Raw genomic sequence first — 20,773 nt, 5'->3', positions numbered from 1 at the left:
AACTTAGGAGGACATGAGGCCTTGGCCCACAGCTCTGGAGTACCAGGCTCTAAAGACTTGTTGCTGCCCTGGTCCAAGGTCCTCCTGGTTGTGTTGCAGATCAAGACAAAAACTGTCGATTCCATCTGGCACTCTGCTGACCCCCACCCGGGTTGTCCCTGTCCTTGCCCATCTGGTCATGCTACTGACTAGGATTAGGTTTTATAGACTCTGGATATGAAGCCTCATTGAAGCCGCAATAATTAATTACTATAATTTGTACTCTTAAAATGTTCACCCGGCACAGCCAGAAGAGGACTGGTCACCCCTCCGAGGGTGGTTCCTTTCTAGGTTTCTTCCTCCATTTCGACCCCTTTTAGGGAGTGTTTTCTAGCCACTGTGCTTCAACACTGTTGTTGTTTGCTCCTTGGGGTTTTAGGCTGGGTGTTTTGTAAAAACACTTTGTGACAACTGCTGATGTAACAAGGGCTTTACAAGTATATTTGATTGTTTGATTAGACAAACCACCCACACAAAGCTCATGTTATTTCCTACACTGTGTTCCCAGAACGCCTGTAGCACCTTGTTTGTTATGGTATGATTAATAATGCAGATGAATTGTTATTGATTAATAATTGAATTACAGTTACCCCCTCCTAATCTGAGATTACCACTCTCCCACCTCCACCTGTAGAGCTGACACCACCCGTAGAGCTGACACCACCCGTAGAGCTGACACCACTCGAAGAGCTGACACCACCCGTAGAGCTGACACCACCCGTAGAGCTGACACCACCCGTAGAGCTGACACCACTCGAAGAGCTGACACGGGGGATGTACGGCATGCCCCACTACTTCACAGTCACTGGGCCTGCAAATACCATCCATTTAGTTCAGTGTGGTTTGGTGTAAATTGTTTATCCTAAATACCCTGTAGGTAATGTTCCATACTTCCTCACATTCAGCATATTCAGAGATGGAACATGTCAAGTAAATTCTCAAACCGTCCGCTGAATATTGTTCACATTTCTCAAGTCAAGAATTGACATGTTGTTTGTGTGAGTATTCAACTGCCTGAGATGTGGAAGCTCCCAGTTTACATGGATAAAAGACCGTTCCCTAATGAGGGCACCCTTCCTTTACCATTGGCCTCCACCAGTGAGCCTATCATTGGTCCAACTGTGATCTGAAGGTAAATCTGATTCTTCTGCTGACATTAGAGATAAGGTAATACAAATGATCATTGTAAACATCATGTAGGGCATTTGTTATTTGTTTCTGGCTCAACCCAGTTATCTTGTAGGTGCTCTCAATTATAAAGATCATATGTGAGGAAAATGTGGTCAACTAGCTCTATGTTCTACACTGATTGCGTCTCAGGAAGCTTTGCTTGTAAGTTTCTATATGTTTTAACTAAAGTACATTTCTTTACCTTTGACTTAGTTTCCTTTTCGTTAAGAATTTCTATTCTACGCTAATGGGAAAACATTAGCTTGTTACGTGGCTGTATGTGATTCTGTAACTATGTTTGAAATGGTCATTTCAACTTTAGAAAATATTTGTGTGTATTTTGAGCCACTATATGAGCATGCTTTATACTTTGTGGTCATATTAGTGAACGTAACTTGTGAGGGTGCGAGTTAGTGTTTGCATAAAAGAGAGGCGAAAAGGAAAAAGAAACAAAACAAACGATGGCAGTCTCTTAATCTTAATTTATCTTTTGAAAAGATAATAATTTATCTTTGGAATGCCAAAACATTCACAGTAAAGGAATGCATTGAAGTATGATAACAGTATAACCCAAATTATTCTGATCTTGAATGTGATGCTAACCATTTTCTGGAGTTATAAACATAGATCAAAACCCCATTTCACTGCAACAGAAACATAAACCTAGATTAAAATCCTATTTCACTGCAGCAGAAACATAAACCTTGATTAAAACTCTAATTCACTGCAGCAGAAACATAAAGCTAAATTAAAACCCTATTTCACTGCAGCAGAAACATAAACCTAGATTAAAACCCGATTTCACTGCAGCAGAAACATAAAACTAGATTAATTTAACTGCATCAGAGACATACAATTCCACAACAAAAATAGCCAGGTATTCACTGAGGTCGGTTTTTCAAGGGACGACAGCAGTGTATTCAGGTGGCAGGTTGCACTGTTGAAATCCTCTAGCGGTACTCTCTCCCTCAGGTTCCTTTGGGTAGTTCACAGTCTGTAGAGAAACATAGAACATGTATGACTTTGGACTATGACCACGTCACAATTGACACACTATTGATTATGCAGATTAGGATTGTGCACTGCTTTTAACCAGAATCGGCACCATATCGCCTACGTAATAAACTGGTCAAAATAAGTGCACTATATAGTGAATAGGGTGCCATTTGCATTAAACAGGACACTAACTTTGGTACACAGTATATTAACTGATTTATGAGTTGGGTGTTTTCACTATATACAGTTTCAGATGGTGACGAATAATTTGTTTAAACAAATGTTTGAAGTCAGTAATGATTTTACCAGCACACTGGTAAGATATTTGTCTTTATATTGAGCAACCTGCAGGGGTGTGAAAAGTACAAAGTAAAAGTACTCAACTGGGTTTGGCTGTGTTCACCACTTTTGGGAAGTATCTAATTAAGATCTAAATAACCAGGTAAAGGGAGTTCAAAACTAACTAGGGATCAATTAAATAAAAAGGGAGAGTGTAAATTATCAATTAAGGACACTGATGAGTTATGAACTCTGTTTACATGGTCATTTAACCCTTCTTTAGGAACTTCCCAAAACTGGTGAACACAGCCGAGCCCTTCTACTTTGTACTTTTTACACCCCTGGCAACCTGCATTATTTCAGTTGTCACCCGTCCAATTCAACCACCAAATACGTCATACCTCATAGTTGTTTTGCAGAGGGAAAGGTTCATAACTTGAAGTCATTAAGCTGTCGCGAGGTACCGGAATGTGATTCCCAACTATGAAGACTGGCTATAAGACAGACATGTCTAATTTAAGACAATTTCATTTATTTGCTTTAAAAATGTACAGGGTCAATTGATTTAAGAAAAACTGGTTTATATTAAATTCAGATAGATTTTTTTGTGTCTGTGAAGTCCTCATACAGTGTCAGAATACACTGCTGTCGTCTCCACGGACTCACCTCAGGGTCTGAACCCTCGCAGACGGCTCTGCAGGCAAACCCTGAGACACAGAGGGACACTACGAACTCCAGTAGTGAGAAAACAGCCAAAACACCAGACACTCCCTGGGACCTGGTCTACAGACAGGGAGGAACAACGAACAGCAGTGAAATGAAAGTTGCTGTCACGCGCTTCAAGAGTAAAAGTCAAAATGACTACAATTTCCCTATTGCATAATCTGAATCGCCTACATTCACTGAGTACATTTACAGATACTGGAATGTTTTTTAGTGTTTTTTTCTTGTCAACATACATTTATGTACAATAGGTCAAGTGATGAGTATATAAGACGAAGCGACATGAGTATATCCTATACATTCATTTAGAGTAATATACAGTTGGTGTACACATTTACAGATTTATAGTGGCATCTAGATATAGGGAGATGTACAGAGTTTAGAACAGTTAAGAGTCTTTTTATAAATATCACTGTGCTGTTCGTCTGTACATGCCAGGTGACAGATTTACAAGGGCCATAGAACCCATTCTATGTTGCAGTGATCTCAAAATTACATTTTTAAGCCAAACTTTAACCCTCACATTCACAATGTCACATGCTGGCTACATATGTTACAACACCGATAACAAACAAATTAAACAGCACTTAATGAGTATGTATTATTAATTTTAAAAAATCCCCAAACCAAGAGAGAGACTAAGAAAATAATATGAACTTGTCAGGTACCCAATACATTTCACATGAAGTGTAGTCTGCGTTGTAACAATAGAACATGACCCCTGCAGCATCTAGTGAATGAATGACCAGGCCAGTCCCAGCAGTGACAGCAGCAACAACGTTCATTCCCAGGGAGCCTTTCACCTGATTGACAGACAGAGGGCAAAAATGTGACATTAAAGAGGCCATTGGTTGATAAGGTCAGATATAATTATCTGTGTTGTCATTCACTGTATAATTGTATTCATGTCTTTAAAAGATCCATACACAACTTATGCCAATTGCCTCCCAGCACTGCTTGTTTTTTTGTTTTTACGAAACAAGCTGGACAATAAAGAAGATTACATTTCTTGAATTTCTAGAATCCCAAACTTTTTTGGGGAATCAAAAGAGTTGATACTAACCAGACATTTGTTCAAGTGGTTGTCAGCAGCAACAGTGAGAGAGCCAGCAATGACAAACTAAGAAGGAACAAGGAAGAGATTGTTTGTCCATACTTGACATACCTTCCTGTTGACAATAGTTCAATCAATTGTTTTAATTAAATCTGTGTAGTTACAACCTGAATATTAAGTGCATATGTGTACCTGAATACATACATAGATACAAGTTATTAGTTAGGACAAGTCATCAGGCAATGCATAATATAGTCTAAAATAAAATGTAAATAAGAGAGAAAATGCATAACTGTGAAATGATTCGTAACTGTGACATGGTTTAATAAATGAGGATGCTTTGTTTTATCCAAATGGACAGGAAATTAAATTTCTCACTTACAATGATAGATCCCCAGACAAATACTCCACTAAACACTCCGATACTATCTGAAAGAACTGACATCACGATTCCTAACAACAGCATAGTCAAACCAGTCATGATCTGTACGGTCTGTAGGAGAAAAACAAAGGAAATTATGTCTTCATATTCCTCCACTCCTGTTCATATTTGAATGTTTATTTCAATAGAATTCTCACCCCCAGAGCTGCTGGATGCCCCACACGGAATCTCTCCAGCACTGAGGAGAGCCTGGGTCCAAGAGAGTGAGGGGTAGAAGAGACCCCCTCCCTGTTCCCCATGGGGTACACATGGGTGACGACCACTACCCCGTTAGAGGTGGTTGTTACAGAGCCGGACATCTTCAGAGGAGGAAGGGGTGTTTGAAGCACAGTTGATCTGACAGGTGTACTGTTGAGCCTCACGCTTTATGTTCTTCCGGGATAATAATTTACCTGTTGACTTATGGATATGAAATGTGACACCCACAACTTAGACTTTAACCTCTCTCCACTGAATATTGTAGTTTTGTTTCCTTCTCCATAATAATGTATTCTTGTTATAGGCAATGGTTTTACCAAGGCTGGGACTGTTTGGAATAATTTTGTTAGTCAGCATTTGTTATATTTGAGTAATTTTCTACAACCCAGTTTCCAAGTTGGGATGCTGTGTAAAATGCATATGAAGACAGAATGCAAAGATGTCCAAATCATTTATCCTAATATTTAAATGAAAATAGTACAAAGACAACATATTGTCAGGGCTGAGGTGAAAATGAGGAGCAGGAGACGTGTAGTCGTTTAGAAGCGGAAGCACTGACTTGTGCTCACAAACAGTGAGACAATAACACACAAAGACAGGGGAAGCAGAGGGGAACATATATACTGGGGGGAATGATTAGAATGAGGACCAGGTGCGCTAAACAAGACAACAGGTGAAATTATATTTATATTATATTTATATTGTTGGGAAAAATACATTCCCATTTTGAATTTGATGACAGCATCACATTTAAAAAATAAATAAATTGGGACTACTGGGTTACTACTGGGTTGTACCATCTCTTCTTTTACCAATACTCTGTAAGCATTTAAGAACTGAGGAGACAATTTGCTGTAGTTTTGAAAGTGAATATCTTTTCCCATTCTTGCTTGATATAGGATTTCAGCTGCTCAACAGTTCAGGGTCTCCTTTGTCATGGGCCAAATGTTTTCAATGGGTGACAGGTCTGGACTGCAGGCAGGCCAGTTTAGAACCTGGACTCTTACTACAGAACCATGCTGTTGTAATACATGCAGAATTTGGCTAGATGCCTGTTTTTCTCATAGATCAAACTGGTGGAATTAGCCATTGGTGATGGAAATTCCACCAAATAGAACTCTTTAAGTAGGTACAGAAGCAAAAGTCTCTTAGCACAATAAAGGTTTTATTAAACTTGCAAGGAGAGAGAAAACATAGCCACAGGGTTGCCAGTGAAATGTCTCTAAGGTGGAGCCCAGAATAACTTTTTTATAGGCAAGAAGGTGTGACCACATTTTACAAAACAGCTGACCTTTGAGAAAAATGTCTATCAGTCTCAGTCAGTCTAGGCTTGTTCCTTTGATTAGTCTAGCTCTGTATCAGCACATCTTGCATTTTCCTACTGTCTAAATACATGGACTCAGTACTTCACCATCAACACAATAGGTATCTAACTATAACATTGAACTCTGAGTTAGCGCTCATTTAAGAAAAGGTAATTCTATTTTTCATATTATTATTCAGAAATTCATTCCCTGTCGCACTGGTGTGGAACCACTTTCTCACCAGTGAGTATTTGCAAAATGCTGTAATTGTTTTTTTACTGAAAAAATCCTACATAGTGCAGCTTTAGCTACAGTGGCAATGGGCAAAATGTGTAACTTCATAATAAATTAAAAGAAATGTTATGTTTTGTGTATCTTTTTCCACTGTACCAAAATCGTACTGATCCCTGTCTTAACATTTCCTGTACGTACCGAACCGTGACTTTAACGTACTGTTGCACCCCTAGCCTAGTAGCTAGTGATTGTTCACTCTCCTCTACAACAGTACAATTTATCAATACAACACTCGGGAGAGAGGGCAAGTGACTGGTGGATAGCTCCCCCCCCAATATATATATCTTTTGACAGTCGCTATGGGTGCAGCGACCTGATTTGTAGGTCGCAGGGAATGCCCGCGACTGGGGAATGCAACGCCTTCCTGGCTCCAGCGCGGGACCCCTACAGATGCTGAGTACGGAGAGGGCCGAGAACGAGCGGTCGTTCGGACAAGAGCACCACTGAGGTCCTGTTCTGCCCCACGGCCCATTGGTTGGTTCTTATTTACTTTGAAACCAGTGGCACCCGACTATTGACACTGAGTTTTAATAAACAGGCCTCATTGTTGGAGTTACGACCCAGCCCTACACTCAAACTGACCCTCAGGAGAAACTGTCCTATCCCTCATAACAGTTGATTATACCTGGCTCAAGTCTGAGGGACTTTGAGGAAGCTGATATACCAACAGTACCCAGCAACAGCTAGCGGATGTTATCATGTTCTGGTCACCAAGGATTTACATTCTGTCTGGCAGCCCTAGAAATGCTACCTGACTTTAATTAGTTTCTACTATAGACACAAGTGAGTATTAGTTAGGCTTGGCCAGAACACTGAGTTAGATCCTTTTCTAGAATTCTTACTAATGTGTTAGTACAATGACATAGGTCTTGATTCCTTTAGTTTCAGAAACACAGGCATTTATTTTAGCTAAGTAACAAAATCCTCAGATAACCTTATAGGTAAATCAAGCAGAACACAGGAAATGTGTTGGAACAATAATTCCACAAGGTTTATTCAACATTCCAATGAGAGGAGTCGCAGGTTGTATAACAAAAACACAGATGTCACCCCAAACTTACCTAAAATCTCACATACAAAAATATATTAACATTTATCACAATGAAACAATGAAACGGACACATGACGGGAAAACAAATGAAAGTTGAATAGAAAAGCCAAACATGACCCTCCTGCCTCATATCCCCCTAAAAAGGCTATCATCCCTGTTCCTCCCTTGTCGACCCCTCACCTCGTGACGACGTTGAACGTTCCAAATTAAGTCAATCAAGGTGTTTCGTCTATTTGTGTGTAGTCAAGGTGGTGTCTTTTGGTGATGTTTCTAGCAGCAGATACCTTGATAAACGTGCAGAGTGTCTCCCCCAAGGCAGATTTATTTCAAACATCTTCTTGGCATATTAGGTACTGCTAGCTACTAGCTCGATATTATTCCACACAATGGCATCTCTAGCAGACACGGTTCTAGACAGCTTTTATTGAGGGGCATTGGGAAATGTTGGGGGGTGGGATTTGTTTCTGTCCATTATATAGTATGTGATGCACAATATAGGGCTATTAGCAGCTTTCCACTAATTCCTTTAAGTATTCTCTACTGTGTATAACAAATCCTTATTTTATCTTTCATTCAGCCCACCCCCAGGAGGAAAATGTTTCAGTGATGCCTAGTTTCACACCTAAAACTGACATTTATATTTTCTGATAATTTAAAGAATTTAAAGTAATTTTAATAGTTTTTTAATCCACCTCCAACCTCTCTCAGTAGGACAATATTACTTGTAATGCCAATTTTACACTATCTTAAATATTTGAAATATATTTGATGTTAAAAATGTTTTTCAGAACCTTTTCAGTATTTCTACCTGCCACTACCCCACTTAGGAGAACATCTTATCTTTCTTTTAGTTATAAATTTAATTGAAACACAAGTAACCCCTTTACAAAGGCTCTACTGGATGTTGTATGAAGGTGGATAGTTTAGTTAGAGGCTGAACGCTTTCTTGAACTCTCCTTTAAATACATCCTTCAATCTTTCAGCCGTCTCTGCATTATCCATCAAAGTCTTCGCAATATCCTTCAAAGTCTCTGCATTATTCTTCAAAGTCTCTGCATTATCCTTCAAAGCAAAAAAACATTTGATTATTAGAAAAACAATCAAAGTCAAGGTATAAGTAACATTACCACAAATGATTTGCTTAATGCAATATTAATACTCCATTGAAATATGCATTAGAATAATTCATTAGAAAGTTTTTATTGTATTAAACTGTATTGGAAACATTTTTGTTTTACTTAAATGTTCAGACTTCAAAACATGAATGCCCTTCATTAAGGGCAAAGACTAATGTTCTGTCTTTCGTATTGTTTTTTCTTTGTGTGCATGTGAGAAGTGCATACATTTTGTGAACTCTGGGAGGTTAGAAGTCACGTGGGACAAAGTGAGATTAGGGGTCACGTGGGACAAAGTGAGATTAGGGGTCACTTGGAACTAAGTGAGATTAGGGGTCACTTGGGACAAAGTGAGGTTAGAGGTCACGTGGGACTAAGTGAGGTTATGGGTCACGTGGGACAAAGTGAGATTAGGCTCACTTGGAACTAAGTGAGATTAGGGGTCACGTGGGACAAAGTGAGGTTAGAGGTCACGTGGGACTAAGTGAGGTTATGGGTCACGTGGGACTAGGTGAGGTTATGGGTCACGTGGGACTAAGTGAGGTTATGGGTCACGTGGGACAAAGTGAGGTTATGGGTCACGTGGGACAAAGTGAGATTAGGAGTCACGTGGGACAAAGTGAGGTTAGAGGTCACGTGGGACTAAGTGAGGTTATGGGTCACGTGGGACAAAGTGAGATTAGGAGTCACGTGGGACCAAGTGAGGTTATGGGTCACGTGGGACAAAGTGAGATTAGGGGTCACGTGGGACTAAGTGAGGTTATGGGTCACGTGGGACAAAGTGAGGTTATGGGTCACGTGGGACAAAGTGAGGTTATGGGTCACGTGGGACAAAGTGAGATTAGGGGTCACGTGGGACAAAGTGAGATTAGGGGTCACGTGGGACAAAGTGAGGTTATGGGTCACGTGGGACAAAGTGAGGTTATGGGTCACGTGGGACAAAGTGAGGTTATGGGTCACGTGGGACAAAGTGAGGTTATGGGTCACGTGGGACAAAGTGAGATTAGGGGTCACGTGGGACAAAGTGAGATTAGGGGTCACGTGGGACTAGGTGAGGTAAGACAGGAATGGGTGGAGGAGGTGAGGCCAGATAGGAATGGGTGGAGGAGGTGAGGCCAGATAGGAATGGGTGGAGGAGGTGAGGCCAGATAGGAATGGGTGGAGGAGGTGAGGCCAGATAGGAATGGGTGGAGGAGGTGAGGCAAGATAGGAATGGGTGGAGGAGGTGAGGCAAGATAGGGTGGTCATATGTTCCAACTGCAAGGCAGCCCTCAGCAGTTTGGAGTCGTGTGTCTCCAAGCAGACAGGACATATTGTGTGACATTCTGCAGTGTCTTTTCAGGTTCAGATGTATGGGGATTGTTGTGATGTTTCTCTCTGTACCACCTGGAGGTGGAAGGCAATGAGGAGGAAGGTGGGCTTCAGCTTGATTACATAGGTTTACCAGTGACTATGAAAAAGTGAGAAAGGTAAGGTGGGGGCAGGAGGGGAGGAAATGGGACAAACGAGGCTCAATACCACCAGGACATTGTTAGGTAAACACGATACTGGGGAGATACTGATACATGTTATGTTTCAGTGCAAAATTATGAGAGGGAGAGGGGAGGACTGCTGGTACAGTTAGGGGAAAATTTTTTGCCAAACAGTTAGGTATGTATCGTTTTTCAATTTGTCTTACGTTTCCTCTGGAAGGCTGGATTAATGGGGAGGATTTAGGCCTTCCCTATCTCTGGTCCACACTCCAGTCCAGTTGGTGGCATTAATGAACCTACAAGTATGGTTGCCAACTACCAAATTCACTCCACAGTAGAATAATTAGAATATACCAGAGCAGGTGTGGACAGTGTTGCCAGGTGGGGATGTTTCCTGCTCAATTGGGCAATTTTTAATGACAGTGTGTCGGCCCAAAATGGCCTTGGGGGGGTCCATTTACAGATATAAAAAATATCATTTGGAAGTTTTTTTAGGAGTCCGCAGGTGAACAGAAACGTTCAATTTGCAGTGGTCGCTTAATTTTAACCCTTCTGTTAATCACTCAAAACCTTTCTTTTCAAATTTTTTGGAAAGGATAGAAAAAGGTGCCGTGGTCTCTTAATTTTTTCCGGAGCTGTATTATAGATGATTATAACTTACTTTGTTGTAAAATGAAGAGACAAGGGAAAAGTTGCAAACCCCTCCTCTTTCACTGTGCAAGGGGTTGTGGTCTATGGCACCCAAAAAGCATGAATGGATACAGAAACAGTAGACCATCTGAGCACTTGTGCCTTACTATTTCCAGCTTACTTTGGTTTGGGACATGCACATTTTCTGGCATACTATGGCTAGTATGCGATTTGAGATTCAGCCAGTGTCATTCGGAATTGAGCAACATATGGTTTCTTCCAGGGAGGGGTTGAACTCCAATGAAGCGTGCCATCTTAATATAAAGAGGGCACTGCACGTTTTTGTCTTCAAATTATAATCTAATGGTATTAGTACTTTGTAAAAAAAATTTTCATACATTCTATCTGCAGTATATCCTGGTCCTCTGGTAAGCAAGTGAAACAAACTACCAGTAGTACTTTCTTCAAGCAGTGGTACAGGAAGATGTCCTCAGCATTCAAGAAGGCCATGTTCTTTATGCAGGACAATGCTCCATCACATGTATCCAAGTACTTCACTGCTTGGCTAGCAATAATGACCTGGCCCCCTTCCTGAACTGACTTAAATCCTACTGAGAATTTGTGGACCCTTCTCGAATGTGAGATTTACAGTCAAGGAAGACAATACACCTCTTGGAATAGCATTTGGGAGGCTGTGGTTCCTGCTTCAGCGAAAGTTGATTGTGAACAGATCTAGAAACTGACAGACTGCATGGATGGAAGGCTCATGGCAGTTATTGAAAAGAAAGGTGGCTATTTTGGTCACTGAATATTTTTGAAAGGCTAATAATTGTGCACGCGGTGTACTGTAGTAACACTAGTAGTAACACCAGTAGTAACACCAGTAGCAACACCTGTAGTAACACCAGTACTAAACTGGCCTGTCGCTGAGTTTTAACAGGTCTGCTCCTAGTCAGATGCAGCTGTAAGTGGTGTTGGAGGGCCATCAGGATTGTCCTGCATGAATCCAACTGTCCTTCAAAGTGTGCATCAGGTTTTAGCTCAAATTCCAGAAATGAAAGGGAGCAACATTTCAACCTCACCCTTTTGAAGGCGGTGAAGATGAGCAACACGTCGGCCACGAAGGCCTTCACCGTCTGGTACTGACTGTTCTGCAGCTTCGCCGCCACCTCATCCAGCCACATTGGAGTCTCTATCACGCTGGAATAGTTTCTCACCTGGCAGTGAAACACACGGACGGAAATACAGAACAGGTTAATTTTGACAGACATGCCCACACATACACGCACACACACACAACACACACACACAATGTATATCCCTATTTGACTTCATTAGTGAGGCTAATCATGGATGACACTGATCAGGTTATGAGTCCATGTCCCATAGTAATGTCTCAACCGGCAGGTGGCCTGGAACCCACACACCAAACCTAGGAGGTAGTGGTTGACCTGAGTCTGAATAAAGGGTAATCGGTGGCTCAGGGAGAACCATGTGGCCCGGGCAGAAACACCTGGCTTTGGGAGAACCACCTGGCCCGGGGAGAACCAGCTGGCCCGGACAGGACCACCTGGCCCGGGGAGAACCATCTGGCCCGGACAGGACCACCTGGCCCGTGGAGGACCACTTGGCCCGGACAGAACCATCTTGCCCGGGGAAAACCACCTGGCTTGGGGAGGTCCACCTGGCCCGGGGAAGACCACCTGGCACGGGAAGAGCCACCTGCCAAATAGAGCCTGTGACTCCAGCCCAGGGGCAAACAAATAGTGTAAAACAGATCTGGGTTTTGTTTTATTTCTGTTTTGTTTTAATTTCTTCCCCTTTTTGGCTAATATTACGGGTCTCTGTACCATCCACCCTAGACTGCTAGAGCTACAGGGTTCGTAACACCATGTCACAAGACTTTCATTTTTCAAAATGGTGCTACAGTATTGTATGTTATTCAGTGCATTTGATAAATAAAAGACTAGGATTTCTTTCCCATTTCCATTAAGCCTTCGGTAAAACCTAAATCCCAGACAGTAATGAAGCTTTCTGAGGACGTTATTGCTAGCTGGACTGTCTTAAAGTGAATGTGGAGTGATTCCTCTGCACACACATGCAGAAACTATAAGCATGCATAGAGGAAAGAGAGAGAGAAAAAGAAAGAGGGTGAAAATGAAAGAATGTGAAAGGGAGATGATGAGAGAGACAGAGGAATACAGAAAGTGAAAAAAGAGATAGAGTGGGAATGAGAGAGACAGAATTAACTAAACTTACTTTGATGCAAGGATTTTTCACAAAGATTTGGTCTTCGTCTGTGTGGTACAGACACAGCAGGAGGTACTGGCATTCCTGTCAGTCAACACACACCCCAAACTGGCTTACATTTCATTCAGTACAATAATTTAATGTTACAGACAATGAGGGAAAAATGTATTTGATCCTCTGCTGATTTTGTACGCTTGCCCAATGACAAAGAAATGATCAGTCTATAATTTTAATGGTAGGTTTATTTGGTGAGAGGCAGCGGGCTGTTGTGGGTTTGCTTATAGTTCCCCAGCTCTGCCGCCATGTGTTGGAGTTTACCCCGGTGAACGAGAGGGTCGATTCCCTGCGCCTACGGGTCGCTGTTGTTTGTGCCTACGGGCCGAACGGCAGTGCAGAGTACCCGACCTTCTTGGAGTCTCTGGCAGGGGTGCTGGAAAGTGCTCCGACTGGGGACTCTATCGTTCTACTGGGGGACTTCAACGCCCACGTGGGAAACGACAGTGACATCTGGAGGGGCGTGATTGGTAGGAACGGCCCCCCTGATCTGAACCCGAGCGGTGTTCAGTTATTGGACTTCTGTGCTAGTCACAGTTCGTCCATAACGAACACCATGTTCAAGCATAAGGGTGTCCATCAGTGCACGTGGCACCAGGACACCCTAGGCCGCAGGTCGATGATTGACTTTGTTGTCGTTTCATCTGACCTGCGGCCGTATGTCTTGGACACTCGGGTGAAGAGAGGGGCGGAGCTGTCAACTGATCACCACCTGAGGGAGGCTGGAGATATTGAGTCCGAGTGGACCATGTTCTCCACCGCCATTGTCCAGGCGGCCGCTCGGAGCTGTGGCCGTAAGGTCTCCGGTGCCTGTCGAGGCGGCAATCCCCAAACCCGGTGGTGGACACCGGAAGTAAGGGATGCCGTCAAGCTGAAGAAGGAGTCCTATCAGGCCTGGTTGGCTTGTGGGACTCCTGAGGCAGCTGACGGGTACCGACAGGCCAAGCGGACTGCAGCCCTGGTGGTTGTGGAGGCAAAAAATCGGGCCTGGGAGGAGTTCGGTGAGGCCATGGAGAAGGAATATCGGCTGGCCTCGAAGAGATTATGGCAAACCATCCGGCGCCTCAGGAGAGGGAAACAGTGCCCTACCAACGCTGTTTACAGTAGAGGTGGACAGCTGTTGACCTCAACTGGGGATGTCGTCGGGCGGTGGAAGGAGTACTTCGAGGATCTCCTCAATCCCTCCGTCTTGTCTTCCATTGAGGAAGCAGAGGATGAGGGCTCAGAGGTGGACTCGTCCATCACCCGGGCTGAAGTCACAGAGGTGGTCAAGAAACTCTGGATGTTGTTGGGCTTTCTTGGTTGACACGCCTGTGCAACATCGCGTGGCGGTCGGGGACAGTGCCTCTGGGATGGCAGACCGGGGTGGTGGTCCCTCTTTTTAAGAAGGGGGACCGGAGGGTGTGTTCCAACTATAGGGGATCACACTTCTCAGCCTCCCCGGGAAAGTCTATGCCAGGGTTCTGGAGAGGAGAATACAGCCGATAGTAGAACCTCGGATTCAGGAGGAACAGTGTGGTTTTCGTCCGGGCTGTGGAACACTGGACCAGCTCTATACCCTCTACGGGGTGTTGGAGGGTTCATGGGAGTTTGCCCAACCAATCCACGTGTGTTTTGTTCGTAATTTTTAAGGCGCAGCCAGGGGCCGGAGGGTGTCAGGTTTGGGGACCACACGATTTCGCCTCTGCTCTTTGCGGATGATGTTGTCGTGTTGGCCCCTTCAAGCCAGGACCTTCAGCATGCACTGGGATGGTATGCAGCCGAGTGTGAAGCGGTGGGGATGAAAATCAGTACCTTCAAATCCGAGGCCATGGTCCTCAGACGGAAAAGGGTGGCTTGCCCACTTCAGGTTGGCGGAGAGTGCCTGCCTCAAGCGGAGGAGTTTAAGTATCTAGGGGTCTTGTTCACGAGTGAGGGAAGGATGGAACGGGCGATTGACAGACAGATCGGTGCAGCTTCTGCAGTAATGCGGTCGATGTATCGGTCTGTCGTGGTGAAGAAAGAGCTGAGCTGCAAGGCGAAGCTCTCGATTTACCGGTCAATCTACGTTCCTACTCTCACATATGGTCATGAGCTTTGGGTCATGACCGAAAGGACAAGATCCCGGATACAGGCGGCCGAAATTAGCTTTCTCCGCAGGGTGGCTGGGCGATCCCTTAGAGATAGGGTGAGAAGCTCGGTCACCCGGGAGGAGCTCAGAGTAGAGCCGCTGTTCCTCCACATCGAGAGGGGTCAGCTAAAGTGGCTTGGGCATCTGTTTCGGATGCCTCCGGAACGCCTTCCTGGGAAGGTGTTCCGGTCCCGTCCCACCGGGAGGAGACCCCGGGGAAGACCTAGGACACGCTGGAGGGACTATGTCTCCTGGCTGGCCTGGGAACGCCTCGGTGTCCCCCCGGAAGAGCTGGAGGAAGTGTCTGGGGAGAGGGAAGTCTGGGCATCCCTGCTTAGACTACTGCCCCCGCGACCCGGCCCCGGATAAGCGGAAGATGATGGATGGATGGGTTTATTTGAACAGCAAGAGACAGAAATAACAACAAAAAAATCCAGAAAAACACATGTTATAAATGTTATCAATTTATTTGCATTTTAATGAGTGAAATAAGTATTCGACCCCTCTACAAAACATGACTTAGTACTTGGTGGAAAAATATCAGATGTTTCTTGTAGTTGGCCAACAGGTTTGCACACATCTCAGGAGGGATTTTGTCCCACTCCTCTTTGCAGATCTTCTCCAAGTCATTAAGGTTTCGAGGCTGACATTTGGCAACTTGAACCTTAAGCTCCCTCCACATAATTTTTATGGGATTAAAGTCTGGAGACTGGCTAGGCCACTCCTTAAATAGTTATGGTCCTCAAAATCTCAATTGTCCTAAAAATGTCCCGAACCTCCCTGACCAGGTGTCAATGGGGACACTTGCATTTTTTGATACCGTATCGCTCGACACATTTACTAAATTTGTAATGACTTCTAAACCCACAAACTCTCAGCTAGACCCCGATTCCAACAAAATTACTTAAGTAGCTATTTCCTTTGCTAGGTCAGCCAATGCTGAACATAATAAATTGCTCCCTTTACTCCGGATGTGTACCAAACTCACAAAAAATAGCGAAAATTATGCCTCTTCTAAAAAAATCAAATCTGGATCGAACCTCCCGTTCCTCTCAAAAATCTTTGAAAAATGTGTTTTCCAACAACTGAATGCCTTCCTAAAGACAAACAACATTTATGAAATACTCCAGTCCGGTTTCACATCCCATCATAGTACTGAGATTGCACTCGTGAAGGTAACAAATGACCTTCTAATGGCCTCGGACAAAGGTTCCGCCTCCGTCCTGTTGCTTTTTGATCTTAGTGCTGCTTTTGACACTATTGATCACTCCCTTCTCTTAGAGAGACTGGAAACCAATATTGGGCTACGTGGACATGTTCTAGCCTGGTTTAAATCTTATTTATCTGAAAGATATCAGTTTGTTACTGTGGATGGCATATCCTCTGACAAGTCAAAGGTATGTTTTGGTGTTCCTCAAGGCTCGGTTCTGGGCCAATTATTGTTCTCACTATATATGCTCCCTCTGGGCGTTGTAACCCGAAATCACAATGTAAACTTTCACTGTTACGCTGATGACACACAGTTATATATTTCAATGAAGCATGGAGAAGCCCCTAAATTAGCTACTTTGGAAGCATGCGTTTCAGATATTAGGAAGTGGATGACAGAGAATTTCTTGCTCTTAAACTCAAGGAAAACAGAAATGCTCGTTTTAGGACCCAAGAAACAAATATTGTTGTTAGCAGATCTCACTGTGAACCTCGATGGCTGCATGGTCGTATCCCAAAAAACTGTAAAAAACCTTGGCGTTACCCTTGACCCTGACCTCTCCTTTGAAGAACATATAAAATATGTCTCAAGAGTTGCTTATTTTCATCTTTGAAACATTGCAAAAAATTTGAAACTTTCTATCAAAAACTGTTGCAGAAAAATTAATCCATGCTTTCGTTACTTCTAGACTAGATTACTGCAATGCTCTTCTCTCTGGTTATCCAGACAAATTAATAAATAAACTTCAATTAGTGCTGCACACGGCTGCTAGAATCCTAACTAGAACAAAAAGATTTGAACACATTACTCCTGTCCAAGCGTCCTTACACTGGCTGCCTGTTAGGGTTAGGGCTGATTTTAAGGTTTTACTCTTAACCTATAAATCAATACATGGACTTGCTCCTACTTACCTTGCTGAAATGATCCAGCCAATAATACCTACACATAACCTACGATCACAAGATGCAGGCCTTTTAATTGTACCTAGATTTTCTAAACAAACAGCTGGCGGCAGGGCCTTTTCTCATAGAGCTCCACTACTGTGGAATGATCTGCCAATTAAGGTTAGAAATTCAAACTCAGTGCAAACTTTCAAGTGTCTACTAAAAACTCATCTCTACAGCACGGTTTATAATTAGGTGTAGCCTGGCCCGGGGGTGTGAAGGTGACCAGTAGGCTTGATACTGTCCACTCTTGCTGTCTTGCCAGGTGGGCTCTCATTGCCACTGGGATGCCCTCCCTCCAGTGCTTTTCAGGGGAAGAGTCACTGGCTTGTTGTTGACTCTGTTGCACACTTGTGCAATCAGGCTGTATGCTGCTGGCAATACTCGGCCCTCATTCAGGGGGGTTGCGGTTGGTGGGGTGTCCCTTTGGTTGATGCCTGGCAATGTGGGTGGATTGATTTCCTGCCTGTTGGGCCCTGTCCGGGGCCTCCCCCGGATAGGGCCACAGTGTCACCGGACCCCCCGTCTCAATTCCAAGGTGTTACGCTGCTATATTTTTGTGCTGGGGGATATGAGGAATGCACTTTCTAACTTTTCTCAGTCTCCTCCAGTTTTACATTTTAGGAGGAGATGAGGTCCTGGTCCACACCTGCGGAGTACCTGGTTTGGGGGGCCCGTTGCTGTCCCTGTCCTTGTCCACCTGGTCATACTTTTGACCTAGTCTAGAATCAAATAGACTCTGGATTTAGCCCAGAGAAATGTATTTATTATTCTAATTGGACTCATAATATCTCACCCGGCACAGCCAGAAGAGGACTGGTTACCCCTCTGAGCCTGGGTCCTCTCTAGGTTTCTTCCTAAAATTCTGCCTTCTTAGGGAGTTTTTCCTACCCACTGAAATTCAACAATACTGTTTGCTCCTTGGGGTTTAAGGCTGGGTGTCTCTGTAAAGCACTTTGTGACAACTGCTGTTGTAAAAAGGGCTTTATAAATACATTTGATTGATTGATTGACTCCTGTACCTTAATGTGCTTCTTCTTGAGCCACTCCTTTGTTGCCTTGGCTGTGTGTTTTGGGTCATTATCATGCTGGAATACCCGTCCATGACCCATTTTCATTGCCCTGGCTGAGAGAAAGAGGTTCTCCCCCAAGATTTGGGGGAGGTTCTCCCCCAAGATTCGTCCCTTTGATGTTGTCTTGTCCCCTTAGCAGAAAAACACCCCCAAAGCATTATGTTTCCACCTCCATGTTTGATGGTGGGGATGGTGTTCTTGGGGTCATATGCAGCATTCCTCCTCCAAACACTGCAAGTTGAGTTCATGCCAAAGAGCTACATTTTCGTCAAATCTAACCACAACACTTTCACCCAGTTCTCCTCTGAATCATTCAGATGTTCATTGGCAAACTTCAGACGGGCCTGTACATGTGCTTTCTTGAGGAGTGGGACCTTGCGGGCACTGCAGGATTTCAGTCTTTCACAGCGTAGTGTGTTACCAATTGTTTTCTTGGTGACTATGGTCCTAGCTGCCTTGAGATCATTGACAAGATCCTCTCGTGTAGTTCTGGGCTGATTCCTCACCGTTCTCATGATCATTGCAATTCCACGAGGTGAGATCTTGCTTGGAGGCCCAGACCGAGGGAGATTGACAGTTCTTTTGTGTTTCTTCCATTTGTGAATAATCACACCAACTGTTGTGACCTTCTCACCAAACTGCTTGGCGATGGTTTTGTAGCCCATTCCAGCCTTGTGTAGGTCTACAATCTTTTCCCTGACATCCTTGGACAGCTCTTTGGTCTTAGCCATGGTGTAGAGTTTGGAATCTGATTGATTGATTGCTTCTGTGGACAGGTGTCTTTTATACAGGTAACAAGCTGAGATTAGGAGCACACTCGTGCTCCTAATCTCAGCTTGTTACCTGTATAAAAGACACCAGGGAGACAGAAATCTTTCTGATTGAGAGGGGATCAAATACTTATTTCACCCATTAAAATGCAAATCATTTTATAAAATTTTGACATGTGTCTTTCTGGATTTTTTTGTTTAAAATTATAGACCGCTCATTTGGGCAAACGTACAAAATCAGCTGTGGATAAAAAAAAAAAATCCCTCACTGTATGTAATGGACGGACGTGTAGACAGACAGATACAATATGATGATAAATTGATTGGCATTTGGTCCGATGCTATTAGTTAATAACTTTTCTCACCAGAAGATGTTCAGAGGTTCGGTAGTTCAGAACCTCCTGGTAAGTTTTCTTACTGGGCTGACGCCATGATTGACTGTTTCTCAGTATACAGAACGTGCACACCCAGTGAAGATCCTTCCTGTATTGATACAAACACAAAGTGATGGTCAAACAATATCTAGTGTGGTGCACCGTCCTGAACATCAGCCTCGCGCCAACACCTGTGGAAGGTCCCCCATAAGAGAAGAACTGGGTTTCCAAATGCACCCCTGATAGTAGTACTAGCAGGGCTCATCAGACAAATAGGGACTCCCAGACAGGTGACGGGAGGTCAGTCTGGCGGTACTAACTGTGCTGTTTGTGTGTTTCATTTGACAAAAGGGAGGGTCACGCAGCCTAACTGCCCAGCAAGGAGACTGATGTCCAGGTCTGTGTGCCGGTTTCCTTGATTAAACCCCTGGATGCTATTCATGTGTGTTTTGTGTTAGAATAAATGCCCATGGACAAAATACTGTAAAGAATAGTTAATCGTATCAAGGTACAAAATACTTCAACAACTTCAACACCTGAATTTACATTTAAGTAATTTATCAAATTCTCGTACTGCATGCGTTTCCATACTTTTCCGTACTGGTAAGCATCATGCTATAGCAGGTGAGCTACATAGACCTTTATTTATATACATTACAACTGTGCAGTATATTTGTTAGTAGCCATCTCAAACAGCAACACCCTTCTCTATAACGAAAACATTTACTTGCTATGGCAGTGATTTATAGTTGTTTATCAGGTGACAGTACTGTTTAAAATCCATCTGGATGACGGTTTCTGACTGTCAATAAAGAAATGTATTTGCTTTGGCTACAACAGAACTCACCGCAGCATTGCATTATTTAAATTAGGTAAGTGACATCCCTGATGGAAAGAGCGTGGACATTCCTCACAGCATATCAAGTTTCCTTGGCTTCTACAGATGAAGCAGTCATCATCCTTAATCTGGTCTTGCTGTGAAGAAAGAGTAGAGAAGAATTTCAGAAGAACTTGGTTAGCAAACAAACATCTACTATTGTAGTTTTAGGTTGGTTATCTGTACAAGCACTTGAAAGCTGCTGATGTAAAAAGACCTTAATAAAATACAATTTATTAATTGATTATGCCTTATTTTTCAAAAACTTAAATTGTATGATTTTAAATGAAGCTATAATAGATTATGTACTGACTATCAGTAATATTTTAACTATCAAATAACGG

At 43.3% G+C, this 20,773-nt stretch overlaps 2 protein-coding genes across 14 annotated transcripts in view; both read right to left on the bottom strand.

The window, feature by feature from the left end:
• LOC105010094 (sp110 nuclear body protein) overlaps positions 1-20,773 on the bottom strand; it is a 60,328-nt gene that overhangs the window by 25,207 nt on the left and 14,348 nt on the right. For 2 of the 13 annotated variants that reach the window (XM_029123270.2, XM_034295210.1), the window contains exons 16-20: positions 20,400-20,527; positions 19,544-19,661; positions 13,027-13,101; positions 12,281-12,512; positions 11,868-11,984 (exon numbers count right to left, since the gene is read on the bottom strand). The exons of 10 other annotated variants lie outside the window; for them this stretch is intronic. In XM_029123270.2, the coding sequence (XP_028979103.2) occupies positions 11,938-11,984; positions 12,281-12,512; positions 13,027-13,101; positions 19,544-19,661; positions 20,400-20,527 (600 nt within the window). In that variant the 3' untranslated portion in view covers positions 11,868-11,937. Of the gene's footprint in view, positions 1-11,867; positions 11,985-12,280; positions 12,513-13,026; positions 13,102-19,543; positions 19,662-20,399; positions 20,528-20,773 lie in introns of those variants that run through there. One more of the 13 variants, XM_029123271.2, reaches the window with a different exon arrangement.
• Positions 1,677-5,092, bottom strand: LOC106024530 (membrane-spanning 4-domains subfamily A member 4A-like). Its single transcript, XM_013135923.4, has 7 exons — positions 4,841-5,092; positions 4,644-4,754; positions 4,271-4,327; positions 3,876-4,010; positions 3,151-3,267; positions 2,886-2,978; positions 1,677-2,203 (listed from the first exon to the last, which is right to left on the bottom strand). The coding sequence occupies exons 1-7, from the start codon at positions 5,000-5,002 to the stop codon at positions 2,108-2,110; spliced, it is 771 nt and encodes a 256-aa protein (XP_012991377.2). The 5' UTR covers positions 5,003-5,092; the 3' UTR covers positions 1,677-2,107.

The sequence above is a fragment of the Esox lucius genome, chromosome 11 (genome assembly GCF_011004845.1).
Source record: "Esox lucius isolate fEsoLuc1 chromosome 11, fEsoLuc1.pri, whole genome shotgun sequence".
NCBI classification, from domain to species: domain Eukaryota; kingdom Metazoa; phylum Chordata; class Actinopteri; order Esociformes; family Esocidae; genus Esox; species Esox lucius.
The sequence above is the reverse complement of the archived record's forward strand: the minus strand, read 5'-3'. Positions and strand labels throughout refer to the sequence as shown.